Source organism: Artibeus jamaicensis, unplaced genomic scaffold (assembly GCF_021234435.1).
Source record: "Artibeus jamaicensis isolate MK-2021 breed Jamaican fruit bat unplaced genomic scaffold, CSHL_Jam_final contig_558, whole genome shotgun sequence".
Classification (NCBI taxonomy): domain Eukaryota; kingdom Metazoa; phylum Chordata; class Mammalia; order Chiroptera; family Phyllostomidae; genus Artibeus; species Artibeus jamaicensis.
In genome coordinates this window covers 4807991-4824308 of record NW_026521886.1, presented here as the reverse complement: position 1 = coordinate 4824308, position 16318 = coordinate 4807991, and the positions used below count along the sequence as shown (strand labels likewise).

The window sequence follows — 16318 nt, the reverse complement described above, 5'->3', positions numbered from 1 at the left end:
GCCTGCCTCCTGGGTGCTCAGGAAATGTTTCCGGGAGATGGGTGACTGAGTAGCTCCGGGAGCTCACCTCCATGGCTGCGGCCAAACAGGAGACCGCGGCTCATCCGAGGTGCGAGGATCCAAATTCCAGGCCTCGCGGTTGCAGCCCCTCTTCCAGACCTCCTCGGTTCTGGCTGACCCGGGGAAGGGGAAAAGACAGATGGGAGGCCACCTGCGCGCCCTCCTTATCTCCGCGGGGGCGCGCCCGTGGCACGCGACTGGGCGGGGCCGAGAGTGAGTGACGGCAGCTTGGTCCTTTGGGGAGGACGTGAGCCGCCCCTGCATCCAGGGAGACCTCCAACGCAGGCAGAGGTGCCAGGCCGCTGCGGCTACGGGCGGCAACCGCTGCACAATGGGCAGGTTGCCTCGGGCTCCCCCGCTGCCGCTACGGCCTTTCCTCCTGCTGCTAGCCGGAGGTGAGTGCGCGCCGGCGCCTGGGTCGGCGGGCGTCCGCAAGGTTGGGCGGACGAGGGAGGCAGGCCGCGGTGCTGGACAGCTCCTTGCCGCCAACAAAGGACCGCCGTGGGGCGGGGAGCAAGGTCTGGCTGGGCAGAGGCACGATCCTTCCGCCGCACACGCGCACCTTCAGGGAGAGGGTGGGGGCGTGGGGTGACCCCGTGTGCCTGAGGTGTGAGCCGTTCCACCTGCGAGCACCACACAGACACATACCCCGGCGAGTGAGCCGGGAGTGTCATCAGCCACCTGAGCACGCTCCCTGCGGCACTGCACGAGGGTCGCTCGGGACTAGAGGAGCGAGGCTGAGAGGATGAACAGGCCGCCAGTCCCTGCGACAGTCACACAAGAATGGGAGACAGCATCTAAAGGTCCCATGGGGCCGCGACAGTGAGCGTGGGGTGGGAGTGTCTGTCTCTTCTAGGGGAGACTGCCAAGAACCTCTCCATACAGCTACTGCGATCATGGAGAGTGTGTTTACGTGTGTGATGTTACTGGACAGGAGGAGGGGTGTGTCATTGTGAATGAGTGTCCTAGGCTGCGTTGGGCAACTTAGTTTATTAGGAGCTGACAAAAAAAGAGGTATGGCAGCTCCAGAAAGTCTCTATGACAGTGACACTGCTGGATAGCTCCTGCGCAGCTGACAACAAGGATGTGTGAGAGACCCTCTGAACCGGTTTCCCATTCAGCAGCTACTCAAGGGCACTGGGCTGTACGGTGGGTGGTGGGGGGCAGGCGTGAAATGGATGTGCCTCTGAGAAGGAGACAGAGCCTGAGAACAGCTTCTGAGTGGCAGGCTTGGGACTTAGGTGTGTGCAGGGTGGTGGTGGGGGACACAAGGTGTGTGACAGCCTATGAGACAGGCAACCACAACAGAATGGGGGTAGGGAGAAGAGCTGTCTGCAAAGATGGGTCAAATCAGGACATGGCTAAACAGCTTCTCCTCGTAGCCCTATAGAGTAACGGGGAGGGTTGTCATGAGTACATATTAAAGCGTAATTGGAAATTGGTGTTGGTGGAGAGGAGTGCTGGCATGTGTGCTTGTGTTGCATGCTCCCACGTCAGATAGGCTGGAGCGACTCCACTTCCAATGGACACACAGGGGTATAATGTGTGTATGTGTAGCAGTGTGCATGGGACACTGGCAGTTAACCCACAAAAATAGGCACATTGTGTGATGTGTGTGATGAAGGAGAGACTTGTGAAGTGTCTCTTCCTGAGGGGAGGAGCAATCTTGTTTGATGAGATGGGCCATTATCATGGGCCATAGTGATAGAATGCCAAGGAAAACTTGTGGGAGGGAAAAGGGGCCACTCCTGAGCATGTCCCAGGAAGGATCAGTTCAAGCAGGGGTACTTTTTCTCCACTGTCAATCAGGAATGGGTAAGGACCCAAGTGTGTTCACAGAAAAAATGTCTATAAGGGTTTCTCTCAGACACACACACCTACTTGCATTCTGGCAAACCTTAAATCCTCTTTGAAGAAGGTGAAAGTCAATAAATAAATTACATATTGATTAATTTACTCTTTCTTTTTGTGACAGTCCCACCAAAACTGACCATCAAAGTGTGCTAGCACCCATGCCCAGCTGTAACTGCCTGTACTGTTACATGGCTAGCCATAAATTACTGTGGGCAATTTTTCTCCCTTTTGTTCTCTCTCCCTTCTCCAGCCTCCCATGCAGTCTTCTCATAACACATCTTATTAGACACACATTAGTGTGGGTGATGTGTGTGTCCAGCAGTATGTCTCTTTCTTCACATCTTTGTGTGGAAACCCTACAAAAACCCTTCAGCATTGTCTCTCTGATGTGTACAGACACACAAATGAGTATAAGTATATGTGTGGTAGGGCAACAGTGCTAGACAATTTCTATTGCGGCTGACACTCAAGGGTGTGGGAGCTATGTTAACAGATGCTGCTGGGCAACTCCAGTATTGGTGTCTGGCAAGGGCCTAGAGAGATCTGGACTTCAGAGCTTCTGATTAGGGGGAAGGTAGGGATGAAGCTGATGTTAGAAATCATAAAAGGATATTTAGATCAGGAGGAAATTGCAGGGGAGATAAAACATGGGATTACTAAGGCCTTGTTTTCTCACCCCTCAAGATATAAGCCTGCTTCATTTGCCTCTTTTTCTCAGTGTGTTTGGGTCAGATTTTCAATTATTTGAGGCTGATCCCCAAATCCTTTTATGTCCCTTCTTTTTCTCACCCTGCCTTTGTTGGCAGTGATGAAGAAACAGAAAAATGTAGGTATTAGAGGGAAAAATTAATTACAAAGAGTATATATCTGAAACTTTAAATCAGGTGGTCTCCAGGTAGATTAGTTAAGTGCAAAAGTAATATACATAGAATGGTTAGTTCTCAGCTACTATTTTGGTGGGCAAATTTGAAAGTAAGTAACCTCTTATAATTACCTAACTAATTAAGCATTGTCAAGGCTTTTGAAAATACCAAGGTATATAAAAAGAAAAAATAATTATAGGGAAAAATAATGTTCAGAACATGGAACTGTTTACTGGAGAATGAACAACAACAGCAACAAAAAAACAGATAGATTCCTTTTCTTACATACAGCTTTCCAGCAAGGTTACAAAAATCTCTCTTAATTCCTCTCAGGCTGTTAGTAAAGGAAGACGAGGAGGGGGAGGGAGAAAATGTAGAGAGACATCATGGCTTCTCTGCTTGACAGGTAGAGGAGAGAGGTTCAGAGAATGGAGGAATCACCTAAATCGTGGAAGTTATAGGGAATAAACCCAGTGAAATCATCAGATCACAGTCTTCTCTGTGCACAGAGCTTCACTGAGTAAAAAGGTATTTTATTTCCAGAGGTGGGAAATCAACAGGACTGCTGGTCAGACTTTTTCAAGAGGGCAGACACATTTTTTTCAAGATCCAAGCTGTCCAGGACAGTCTGAGCAAGTCCTAGATGGTAGTGACCTCTCTGCCAACACACAAGTGTTCAGCTCTGAGAGAGACAGTTCTTAGGTTTTGAAGAGGCAAATATGTGTTTGATCCTCCAGTGTTTTTGTTGAGGGTAAGATCCCAAGAATTTAACAAATCAGGTTGCCTTTATCTAAAAAAGCTGAAGTAATATCTTTCCTAATATACCTGCTAATGACTGATATATGTAGATTAAAATCTTCACTTCATGACCCTCTAAAAAATTGGCTGCTCAGATGCTCTTGACCCTGTAACATTTTTGTTATTTAATTATTATAAGTATTTTTCATTGGTTGACTTTTTTTCTTTCTGGACTGCATGAGTTTTTCCAGATTAGTTTCTTGTATTTGGTTCTCCTACCCTAGTGACATCACTTCTGCAGAGTAGGGCTGTTATGTCAGCTGATATTTTATATAACTTAGAAATGACCAAACAGTGGTCATTTTCCCTAGGATAGAGACTGTCTTATGTTCATGATTGTATCTCAAGAGGGCCTGGTGTAATATGTGATACAGAAGGAGCTCAGAGGTGACCATATTATTCTGTGTAAACTGAAATTCTAATGCAATTTCTACCTCTAATAATACACTGATGCCTACCTAAAATCAAAGTTTGATTCTAATTGGCATTGTATCTGATTGGCAAATTCTATGATTCTGATTAACTTTTAAAAATGAGAAAATAATTATTAAATGAGTGTATAGATAACATGTTTTCAGACATAGGTAAGAATGATTCTTGGTGAAAATATATGGAACCACCTTACTGACTTTCAGAGCAAGAGGAGAGATTCCTGCACTCTGAGCCACAGTTTGTTTTGAATTTGCCACGAGGACCCTGAGCAGAGTGCTGGAAGGGGATGGATGTCCTTCAGTCTTTAGCTCTGGCCTCTTCCCTTGCTCCTTAAATCCTATGAAGTATTTATGCTATTTTGGGTATTCTCTTTCTTTACCTATACTTTGGAAGAATGGTACCCAGCTAGCAAATAATAGCTTTCCAGTCTTTCTTCATGGAGCATCTGCAAGACCTTTCTTATGGAGAGAAACAGCTAATTACAGCTCTTCTATTAACTATTATCTTTTTGCTATTTGACCTTAATCTCATGTGGTCTCAGTTATTTCTTTTTTTTTAACAAGAGGGTTATTTATTTATTTATTCGTTCATTTATTCAACATGTATTAAGCTTATGCTATATTTCAGAGACTGTTCAGGCACTGGAATGACAAAGTTAAATCTGACATGGACACGCTGATTGTGGGCTCACTATTCAGCAAAAGGAATCCTGTAAGATGGTCTGTTACAAATCAGTGAGAAAAGTAATTTGTTCAGAAGACTATGGTAACAGAATTGGTACCTAGCCTAGATTAGGAGTGGCTAGAGAATACTTCTCAAAAGCAAGAGGAAGAGTTAGGCAGGTGGGTAGAGGTGACCAACTTCTAGTTAAAGGCTTTTGGGCCCTCTGATGCTGTCCATGTTTCCACTCATTAGTCCTAGATTTTTTCTGCAGAGACACATAGAATAACTGATCTTTATTATTTACATCAACATTTTAAATATCTATTTGAAGATGCTGACCATTGTCTCTCTTAAATGTTCTCTTTTCCTAGGTAAGAATATCCCAATTTTCTGTCCTTTATATAGAGTAATAACACATTTGTTCAACACAATAGGCTCATTATAGCACAGTTTACACATACTACATGGAGCTTACCTCATCTGATGCCCTTGCCTCTGCGAGGGCTGGAGGAATTATTGTCTTTGCTTTACTGATGAGGAAACTAAGGCTGCTGGCAGTGAGGTAGCTACTCAGAATCACTCAGCTAGGGAAGCCAGAATACAAACCTGCTTTCTTGGCGATAAGTTCTCTCTACAAGAACGTCCTTCTGTGTGTTTTCCAGACCTGTTTATTCACATCTGCATGATTTTTACTTTGTTAAGCCCCTTTCACTCTATCCCAGAATGCTGTCCTTACAACTAGATGTTATTTGTGGACCTGTGTTGTCTGACTGTGCATAGCATGCACAGATTCCATCATATTTGGGATGTTCACTCTAGTTCTGCTAAAACAAAACTCTTTTCTGAATCTGGAATGCCCTTTTTTCTTCAGTGGCCAGTCACCCTGCTGATACATGCCAAGCTTATGGCTTACTATTTCATATGGTAGTTGTAAATATTAAAATTCAGAGAATGCTTGTAAAGGGTTCAGCACACAGCATCAATAATGTTAACTCTTCATTATGCTAAGTGAAATAAGCCAGGTGGCAAAAGACAAATACCATATGATCTCTCCTTGAATAGGAACCTGATCAACAAAATGAACAAGCAAGCAAAATATAACCAAAGACACTGAAATTGAGAACAGGCGGACAGTGACCAGAGGGGAGGGGATTATAGGGGAAAAGGGTGAAGAATTTGCAGAAACAATTGTGAAGGACACATGGACAATAATGAGGTGGGGTGATGGAAACAGGGGAGGGATTTTTGAGGGGTTGGGGTGGTGGGGAGGGGTGGGGCAAAAAGGCAGAAAACTGTACTTGAACAACAATAAAAAAATGTTAAAAAAATAAAAATGTTAGCTCTTATTTTTGTTTTAAACATTACTAAAAATTTTCATGAAGTACTGTCAAGTTATGTCATAGTGCACAACAGGGGCAGAGCAGGAAATAACTCCTAAAATTCCATCTTGCCTGCATCACTGAATGTGGGCTGTAAAAAATAAAATTTAGAGGTCTTCATACACATTCCTCATTTTTTGGATGAGAAGGCTGAGAGACCCAGAAGCTTTAAGCAACTTTTGTGGAAGACATATAGCAAGGTAGTAATATTTGTGTAATTAATTTAGTAATTAAGGTGTGGAATTGGAAATATGGCTGTATTCCTATTCTTAGTAAATGAGAGAGAGGAAAAAAGGTATCCCTTTAATTTTTTGTTTGTTTATTTTATAACAAAATGCCCTTTAATTTACTGTTTATATCTGATTATTTGTCTGTTTTGTAAAATAGGAGAGATGAAGTCAAGATTCTAAATGAACATGTTATTACCAACATTGGATGAATTTGACCTATGACCTCAAATGGTTTTTTAAAGATTGTGTTCAGGAATCCCATGTTGCTGAAATACAAATCATGCTCTTAATGCAGTTTTGGAAAATTTTCAGGCTAGGATGGCAGCAATGTCCATAAAAATTTGTTTTTTTAAAAAAATATTTTATTGTTGCTCAAGTACAGTTGTCTGCATTTTCTCCCCACCACTCCCCTCCATCCCAGCCATCCCCACCTCCCTCCCCTGATTCCACTCCCCCACCTTGGTTTGGTCCATGTGTCTTTTATAGTTGTTCCTGAAAACCCTTCCCCCTTTCTCCACATCATCCCCTCCCACCTCCCCTGTGGTTACTGTCAGATTGTTCTTCATTTCAGTGTCTCTGGTTATATTTTGCTTGCTTGTTGGTTTTGTTGAATAGGCTCCACTTAAAGGTGAGATCATATAGTATTTGTCTTTCACTGCCTGGCTTATTTTACTTAGCATAATGCTCTCCAGTTCCATCCATGCTGTTGCAAAGGGTAGGAGCTCCTTCTTTCTTTCTGCTACGTAGTATTCCATTGTGTAAATGTACCATAGCTGTTTGATCCATTCATTTATGTACGGGCGCTTAGGTTACTTCCAGCACTTTGCTATTGTAAATTGTGCTGCTGTGAACATTAGGGTACATAGGTTCTTTTGGATTGGTGTTTTGGGGTTCTTAGGATATAATCCCAGCAGTGGGATTGCCAGGTCAAAAGCAGTTCCATTTTTAGTTTTCTGAGGAAATTCCATACTGTTTTCCATAGTGGCTGCACCAGTCTCCATTCCCACCAACAGTGCACTAGGATTCCCTTTTCTCCACATCCTCTCCAACACTTGTTATTTGATGATTTGTTTGTGATGTCCATTCTGACTGGTGTGAAATGATTATCTCATTGTGGCTTTCTTTTACCACTCCTATTTAACATAATATTGGAATTCCTAGCCACAGCAATCAGACAAGAAAAAGAAATAAAAGACATCCAAATTGGAAAGGAGGAAGCAAAACTGTCATTGTTTACAGATGATATGATAATATACATAGAAAATCCTATAGATTCCACCAAAAAACTACTCGACCTAATAAGTGAATTTGGCAAAACAGTTGGATACAAAGTCAATATTCAGAAATCAAAGGCATTTTTGTACATCAACAATGAAATATCAGCAACAAAAATCAGGGGAAAAATCTCATTTGATATAGCAATGAGAAAAATAAGTACCTAGGAATAAACCTGTCCATATAAATTTCTTGAAAATAGGACCCTGCTTTTGGCTACTTGTGTCCCCTAGCACCTAGTACAGCTATGGCGAAGAACAGGAACACAGTCTACATTTGAGTGAGTGCCCAGATACTACTGAGTTCATTAATCACTCATTCTCTCCTGCCTCTGTCTCCCTCTGTCTCTGCTTTGTCCTGGCTAAGCATTTTGGCTCTTTTGAAATGTGAATGGCATCTCAGAATCCCCTTGCAGCCCCTGGCTGTCAGGACTGATCCCCAAAGCCCCACTCCCACTTCAGGGTTTTTTTGTTGTGGAGACAGATCTTAACCCACAGAAGCCTGTCGTCCTCTCTGTCCTCTCATAGGTCTGGCTTTTGTGTTTGTGCAGGAGTGTCCCTGGGAGCCTATGCAGCTGGATCTGATGAACCTGGCTCAGAGGGCCTGACTTCCACCTCCTTGCTGGATCTCCTGTTGCCCACTGGCCTGGAGTCATTTGACTCAGAGGAGCCCCGTGAGGCCTTGGGACTGGGACCTGGCCTGGGAGCCCCTGGGTCAGGCTTCCCCAGCGAAGAGAGTGAAGAGTCTCGCATTCTGCAGCCACCACAGTACTTCTGGGAAGAGGAGGAGGAGTTTAATGACTCTAGTTTGGACCTGGGACCCACTGCAGGTAGCTCTTCTTACCTAATAGTATGTACAGAGTATAGCTGGGTATGAGGCCATCTTGGCAACATGCCAAAGGACCATTTCCTTGCTGAAATCACATCTCTTCTCTCTCCCCATCAGCTTTTTCTGTGTATCAAAGCCAAGTCTCTGGGATTCTGAATGTCTGGTTGGCTCAGGAGGTCCTTTTCTCTTTAATATTCACTGCTGTTTAGTAAGCTGTATTCTGTGCTCATAATATTATTCCCATTTTACACATGAGAAAACTGAAGCTTAGAAAAGTTAAAAGCATACTTAAGATCATACAACTATTCAGATGTTCATTCATGATTCAAGCTAAGATCTTTCCAAGGTATAGGGTTTGTTTGTTTTTGTTTGTTTTTCTGTAGTGTGCTGTATTGTCTCAGTTGAAGGTTCCCAGAGGTCCACACATTACATGTCCCCCCTTAAATCTTTCTGGCCCCATCAAGGCATTCTAATTGCCCTACATGGACCAGAGCTTGTTTCTGGACTTACAGAACATGGTTGATGGACATGTGGGGCATGGGCTCATCAGGAATGCGTGTACCATGGCTGATGACAAATGCAACAGAGCTTCCATGCTTCTAGCAACAGCAGCTGTGCACATGCCCTTGGCCAGCAGGAGTTCAGTTTTAAATGTCATACTGTCAAATTGTGTGTGTGCATGTGTACTTGCACATGGGGGTGGGGTGTCAGAGATTTTTGCTCTAATGTTTCTTTTAAAATATGTAATATTTTGGCCCTGGTTGGTGTGGCTTGAGTGCTGGCCTACGAATCAAAAGGTCACCAGTTTGATTGCCAGTCAGGTTACATTCCTGGGTTTCAGGCCAGATCTCCACTTGGGGGTGTGCAAGAGTCAACCACACATTGCTGTTTCTCTCCCTCTTAAAAAAAAAAGAAAGGGGAAAAAAGGTAATACTTTGGATTTATGTTCTCTAATTTCAAAAATAATATATGAAAATTGTAGAAAATGTGAAAAATAAAAAACCAGTGCAAATGTACGAGTAATAAAATCCTGCTATGGTCTTACAACTAAAAGATAATTACTACTAATAGTTTGGGATATGTTTTTCTAATCACTTTATATGCAAAATTAGAATCATAGGGGACATAATATCTTCACTTATGAATTCACTTACTAAGTCACTTATAAATTTATTTCTGCATCATTAATATTCTTTTATAACATGGTTTTTAATGACTACATTGTAGTTCATCATGTGCCTCATTGTATGTATGAAACCAGTTCTCTATTATTGGGTATTTAGTTTTTCAGTTTTAATGCTGCTGTAAATATTCTCATACGTTTTTGTACTTTTCTGATTTCTAAAATAAAATTTCTACGTCTAAAGATATGTCAGTCAGCTTCCCAACCAGAAATTTAAGACTCAGTCAAGCTAAGATAATCCAAGGAGGGTTTATTTATAGAGCAGTGACTTTACAAAGGTATAGGCAGGGAGTGGGTGACCACAGAGGAATCCAGGGCCAGTGGCAACAGAGCTGCTAGCACCCTACACCCACAGAGACAAAGGCAGGGAAGGATGAAAGGAACTTGCAAGGACAGACAGTGCTGGGGAGTAGCTGGCTCTACAGAGAAGGAACTAGAATAAGTACTCAACTTTCCTCTTCCCATCTCTTGCCAGGACCCCATAATTCTCCCTTCCCTTCTTCTGCCCAGGAGTCAGGTCAAGAAGCAAAACATGGCTTGTTGATGTAATCCACTGGGTCAATTGGCCTGGGCGTGGGCAGGTTAGAAAAGGGTGGAGACTGGATCTATAGGGGACAACACACATCTGACACAAAGGATATAAATCTTTCCACAGGGCTTAAATATTTCCAAGCCATCCTCCAGAAAGGTGTTTTTAGTGTGCATGTCCACTAGAAGTGTAGTGAGTGCCAGTTTTTTTAACACTTCCTACCACTGAATTTTGCCATTTAGAAATCTTAGTCAATTTGATAGACAAGATTGCAATGGCCTTTGATTACTAGTAAATTTTAACATATATGTGTATATATTCATACACATATATTGTATGTATACTTATTCTATATATTCTCTCTAGATATGATATATACATATTCTGTCCATTTAGAGTTCTATTTGATTTGAAATACAGTGTAATTAAGAGAACAGGCTTTGAAGTCAGGCAGATTCCACAGTTCTAGCACTGCCATTGAACAGCTATGTGATTTTTGACAACTAACAAGCTAAGCCTCAGTTTTATCATCTAGGACATGGGGATAATAGTAGTATCATAAGGTTGTGAGATTTAAGTACAATAATACATTTAACATGCTTAGCACAGTGCTTGACACATTGTAAGTCCTGTGTAAATATTAGCTATTATTACTACTTTTTCATTTTTTCTACTGAGACTTTTTTATTACCATACACATTTTCATATAGAATAGCTACTAACCATTTCTCTGATGTATATATAATAGAAAACATTTCTCTGGTTTGTCAATTACCTTTGTTTTTATCATAGTAATTTTTAAAAAATATTTTGTTTATTTTTAGAGAGAGGGGATGGGAAGGAGAAAGAGTGGGAGAGAAACATCAATGTGTGGTTGCCTCTCATGTGTCCCCTACTGGGGACCCGCTCTGCAACCCAGGCATGTACCCTGACTGGGAATTGAACTGGCGACCCTTTGCTTCACAGGCCTGTGCTCAGTCTACTGAGCTACACCAGCCAGGGCCTTATCATAGTAATTTTTGATATACATAAATTTAATTTTTATAAGCTTAAAACAATTTTTCTTATGAATTTTTTGTGTTTTTCTATGCTTTATGTTTAGAAAAGCCTTTTCTTCCCTGTGGTGTATACATCTTTATTTCTTCTATTCTTTTTGAGCTTATTTTTTTATTTTAATTGTTGCTCAAGTACAGTTTTCTGCCTTTTAAACCCATCCCAGCCCACCCCCCCAGGAGCTTGATTTTTTATATTTTATTTTATTATTTATTTTGTTGTGTGGTATAAGATAGGGATCTAATTTATTTTCCTCATATATATAACCTATTGGTGTAGAAACATTCATTGATAAGTCTATCCTCTCATCATCGAAAAGAAATGCCACTTTTACCGTATACTGGAAAATTATATGTACTTGGTCTTTCTCTGGGCTTTTCTTTTTTTTCAAACTGAGATTGTAGTTTAAGACAAGCAATCATTCAGAGAGCCTGGATGAGAAAGTAACAGTTATGTACCTGGACCTTCCTCAGGAACACAGCAGGAAGACCTTGGTTTTAACTCAGATTTGCCTTGCACACACCTCCTCCAGTTGTTTCCTCTTCTTTTACCCTCACTTCACCTCTTTTCTTATCCCACTGGCTTCTGTAGGTTTCATTATAATAAAAATACCTGTCATTCATTGAACACAAGACATGTAATGAGCACTTTGCATACATTCTTTCTGCTGCTCATGCCAGGTGCACAACGTGCTGGCTCCACAACACAGATCTGGTTTTTTTATCTCTACTGTACATACTTGAAGGACTCTGAGGTGGGGACACAAGTGCCCTCCAATGAGAATGAGCAGGAGATTTAGAGCAGGTGGGAAAAGGAGAGCTGCTTTTGTCCAGGCTCCCCCATTGCTTGTCTTTTGATTGGTCTACTTTCCCACAGCAAGTGCTTTGCCCAAAGTCACACAGCTTATGTGCAGCAGAGCTGAGTCTAGAATCAGCATCTCCTGAGCAGTGATGCCTATAGACCTGGGTTATTGTCATGAGAGCACGTTGATGGTATGTGTTAAAGGAAACCAGTATGTTTTTTCAATTAAAAAAAAATGGACTGCTTCAAAAATTTTCATGTCATCTTTGTGCAAGGGCTATGCTAATTTTCTCTGTATTGTTCCAATTTTAGTGTATGTGCTGCCAAAGAGAGCATGGAAATCAGTACATTCTATTGTTACTAATATTATTATACATCTCATTTCTAGTTTGTTTGGGCCTAGAAGAACTAGAGCTTGTGATTTTCTTCACCTTCTGTAGCAGTAATCCTCAGGGGGGTCCAATGGCAAAAACAGCTGATGGAGTTTTTGCTTGCCTGATAATGAGTACTGGTGTGACCTTGAGTGGGTTCCTTTCCTAATTTTGGCTTCAGTTTCTTCATCTGTAAGTAAGACTTTGGGAATAACATATTGAAATCTTCTCCAGCTTTAAAATATTATGATTCTCTGACATTTCAATTGAAAAGAGTAGTCTTAATAAAGTAGGGAAAAATGTAATATAAATTTCCCACTCTAGTAGCTAGTATCAAGCCAACTGAAAGCCAGATCAATTAATTCATGCAGAATTGTTAATGATTAAGAATATTTCTCCCAGTATGGAATTTTCTAAGAAAACTAAAAATGGATCTGCCTTCTGACCCAGCAATTCCACTGCTAGGATTATATCCCAAGAACCCTGAAACACCAATCCAGAAGAACCTATGCACCCCAATGTTCACAGCAGCACAATTTACAATAGCCAAGAGTTGGAAGGAACCTAAGTGCCCATCAGTAAATGAATGGATCCAAAAACTATGGTACATTTACACAATGGAATTCTATGTAGCAGAAAGAAAGAATGAGCTCCTACCCTTTGCAAGAGCATGGATAGAACTGGAAAGCATTATGTTGAGTGACTTAAGCCAGGTGTTGAAAGACAAATACCATATGATCTCACCTTTAACAGGAAGCTAAATAACAAAACCAACAAGCAAGCAAAATATAACCAAAGATACTGAAATAGAGAACAGACAGACAGTGACCAGAGGGGATAGGGGAGGGAATTTTAGGGGAAAAGGGGAAGGATTTACAGGAACAAGTATAAAGAACACAGGGACAAAAACTAAGGGGGGCAGAAATGGGAGGGAGGTGGGGAGCACTGGGGGAGTGGGGTGGGATGGTAGGAAGGACAGAAAACTTTACTTGAACAACAATTAAAATAAAAAAAAAGAAACAAAGAGCCAAAGAGATAAAAAAAAAAGAATATTTTCCCAGGCTACCTAATTCATCTCAAGACTGCCCCTATTGTCACTCTTCACTCCTTTCATTTTCCAAGGTCCTTAATAAAATTCTCTGCAAGCAGTTTCAATTTTCCAAGTGAACAAAATAACTGATGTTCTACAACAAAAGAGATAACTCGTTGGGATTGGCAAGTTCTAGAAACCCTAATGAAATAGGCTCACAGGTGTTTCCTGGCTCAGTAACTGTAGAGCTCCAAGCAGGTGGGGTCCAGGGGGAGAACCTGAGTCAGAATCTACCTTGTTCCATCATGCTTCACCTTCCTTTCTTGACCTCATCTTAGGCAGGCTGTTCCAGTGTGGTGGCTTTGAGAACCCCCAGTACCTACAGTTTCCTTCTTTCACATAGCAACCCCAATAAGAGAGAACTCTGCCTCCCCATTACTTTTGGAAAATCTCAGAGGGGAGACTGAGCTTGGGCTTGGTCGTGAGCCCTTCTCAGAGCCAATCCTAAGGCCATCAGGACTAAGTTTTCTTACTGGCCCAGAGTGGGTCTTGAGGGTCCCTGAAGCCAAGGGGTAGTAGGGCCCCCTACTCCTGGATGGAGAAGAAGGGAGGAGTGCCTCTCAAAAGAGACTCAAGGTGCATTCACAGGAAAAGGGTAATGAAATGATGGTTGTGCATAAACCCCACTGCACTTGAGTGAGGAACATTCATAAAATGTTTATATTTTATAAAATATTATTTTTAATGCTTACTTAAGGATTTTTAAAAATTTTTTGATTTTAGAGAGAAAAGAAGGTGAGAAAGAGATACATCAATGTAAGAGAAAAACATTGATCAGTTGCCTTCCATTTGCACCCCGACTGGATATCAGACTTGCAGTCTAAGTATGTGCCCTGACCAGGAGTCAAACCCTCAACCTTTTTGGTGTATGGGACAGTGCTCCAACCAACTGAGCCATCTGGCCAGTGCATACTTTATAAATTATTTTGACATAATATTTTTTGCCTCATAGCAACCTGAAATTTGTAAAAGTCAGCGTGATTAGTATCAGTGTTTTATAGATAAGGGAACTGGCTTAGAGAGGTTTAAAAGTAACACTAAATTACACCAGTAATAAGTGTCAGAGCTAAATCTCAAATTTGAGATTTCTACTTCAAGATCTGCTGCTCCTTCTCTATATGAAATTATTCATGATACTACTTTAATTACTAATCCCTATAATGAGTTTTATAGAAACCAGATCATCAAAGCATCTTTCTGCTGGGACCTAGACACATTTTCTATACGGTGAATCCTTATTGATATTTTATCTGCTATAGAATGATTTGACCTTTTGAGTTACTGTCCACACATCAGACATATTTACTAAGAGGAGGACCAGTTGACAGAAGTACTTTCACCTAGACACCAAAAAAAAATTTGTATTTTTGTTTTATGCTAGTAATAAATATTATATTAAAATGAGAAAAGGTAAAGAAGTTAACAGAACAAAATAAAAACTACTGAAAATCCCATCACCCAGAGTTAACAAATGTTAACATGTTGGTGTATATATATATATTTTAAAGATTTTATTTATTTATTTTTAGAGAGAGGGGAAGGGAGGGAGAGAGAAAGAGAAACTTCATCGATTGCCTCTTGCACGGCCCCAGCTGGGAACTTGGTCAACAACCCAGGCATGTGCTCTGACTGGGAATCAAACCAGTGAACTTTTGGTTTATAGAACAATGCTCAATCCACTAAGCTACACCAGTCAGGGCTTGTGTATGTCTTTCTGAACTTTTTCCCATGTGGGAAATACATAAAATATGCTTTTACAAAAACATGGAATTATAGTGTACAGGTCTTGCTGTTTCACCTAACAACGTCTTTCCAAGTCAGCATAACACAACTTTCCAACCTCATCTATCTCAGATGTGATGGGCTCCCATTTCTCAGTCTGCTCCTGCTATGTGAGAGCTGAATGATTTTCAGTCTTTGTTATATGAACTGTGCCATGATGGGAACTCTTAAAACCAGATGTTATTAACATCCTTACTTGTCTCCTTAGGGTGCACTTCTAGAAGTAAAATTGTGGGTTCAGAATATTTGTTTTTAAAGTTTTTCATTCATATTGCTTCCCCCCGCCCCAGTGTGTTCTGATTTCTATTCCTTTCAGCACTGCAGTAAGTACCTGTTTTCTGCACTGATTCAAAAATGGCTATTATCTTCATATATACATATATGTGTATACATATATATAAATGTATTTAGTTTCAAATTGGTAAGAAAAAATTTATCATCTTATTTAATTTACATTTATTTCATGACTACTGAGATTGACCATTAAAAAGTTTTTAATTATACTGAAACATTCTTCTCTTGCACCTCTGTTTTATATAAATCTATTCTGAATTTTGTGTTTTTATATTAGCACTAGGTTGAATAACTGGCTTAAGTGTTGCACACAGGGAACAATTTTCAGTGATTTGAAATTAATCTAAAAGGATATTTAAAGTGATTTTTCAAGGCCACTGGCCCTGATGCCTATTTTAATTCCATGTCTTAAACAGAAGAATCGGTTCATTAATGTTGAAGCTGCTGATGAAGGTCATCCTTGAAATAGGGCCTTTCTAGAAGGAAGAAATAAAGTCCATTGTGGCCTTAATAAACTGGGGAACAAGACATACAAAACTGTGGTGAAATATAGGAGGAAGAAAATGCAATGTGATCTTTTGAGAGAACAATAATGAAATTAAAAGAAAAAAAGAAAAGGCCTGGAGAATCCTACTTATCCAGAGACCTGGAGCTTCATCATAGTGACCTCTAGTGGCCGCTGAGCCACCCATCACATCTCCTGGGGGGAATGCTGCTTAAGTGCTGTGATAAATAATGCTACATGAATCAAGAACCTTATTTTAAGCCAAGTGGTGAAAGACAAATATTATATGATCTTACCTATAAGTAAAACTTAATCAACAAAACAAACA

The 16318-nt window shown here is 40.9% G+C and overlaps 1 protein-coding gene and 1 non-coding gene across 2 annotated transcripts in view; one reads left to right on the top strand and one right to left on the bottom strand.

The window, feature by feature from the left end:
* The first annotated feature begins 288 nt into the window (after positions 1-288).
* The window catches only part of PODXL2 (podocalyxin like 2), a 55510-nt gene continuing 39480 nt past the window's right edge, over positions 289-16318 (top strand). Inside the window, exons 1-2 of the mRNA XM_037135066.2 lie at positions 289-455; positions 8105-8383. Coding sequence (XP_036990961.2) covers positions 392-455; positions 8105-8383 — 343 coding nt within the window. The 5' untranslated portion in view covers positions 289-391. The remainder of the gene's footprint in view (positions 456-8104; positions 8384-16318) is intronic.
* On the bottom strand, positions 12178-12284 carry LOC119041695 (U6 spliceosomal RNA). The gene has a single exon (XR_005081087.2). It is a non-coding gene; the product is annotated as a U6 spliceosomal RNA (small nuclear RNA).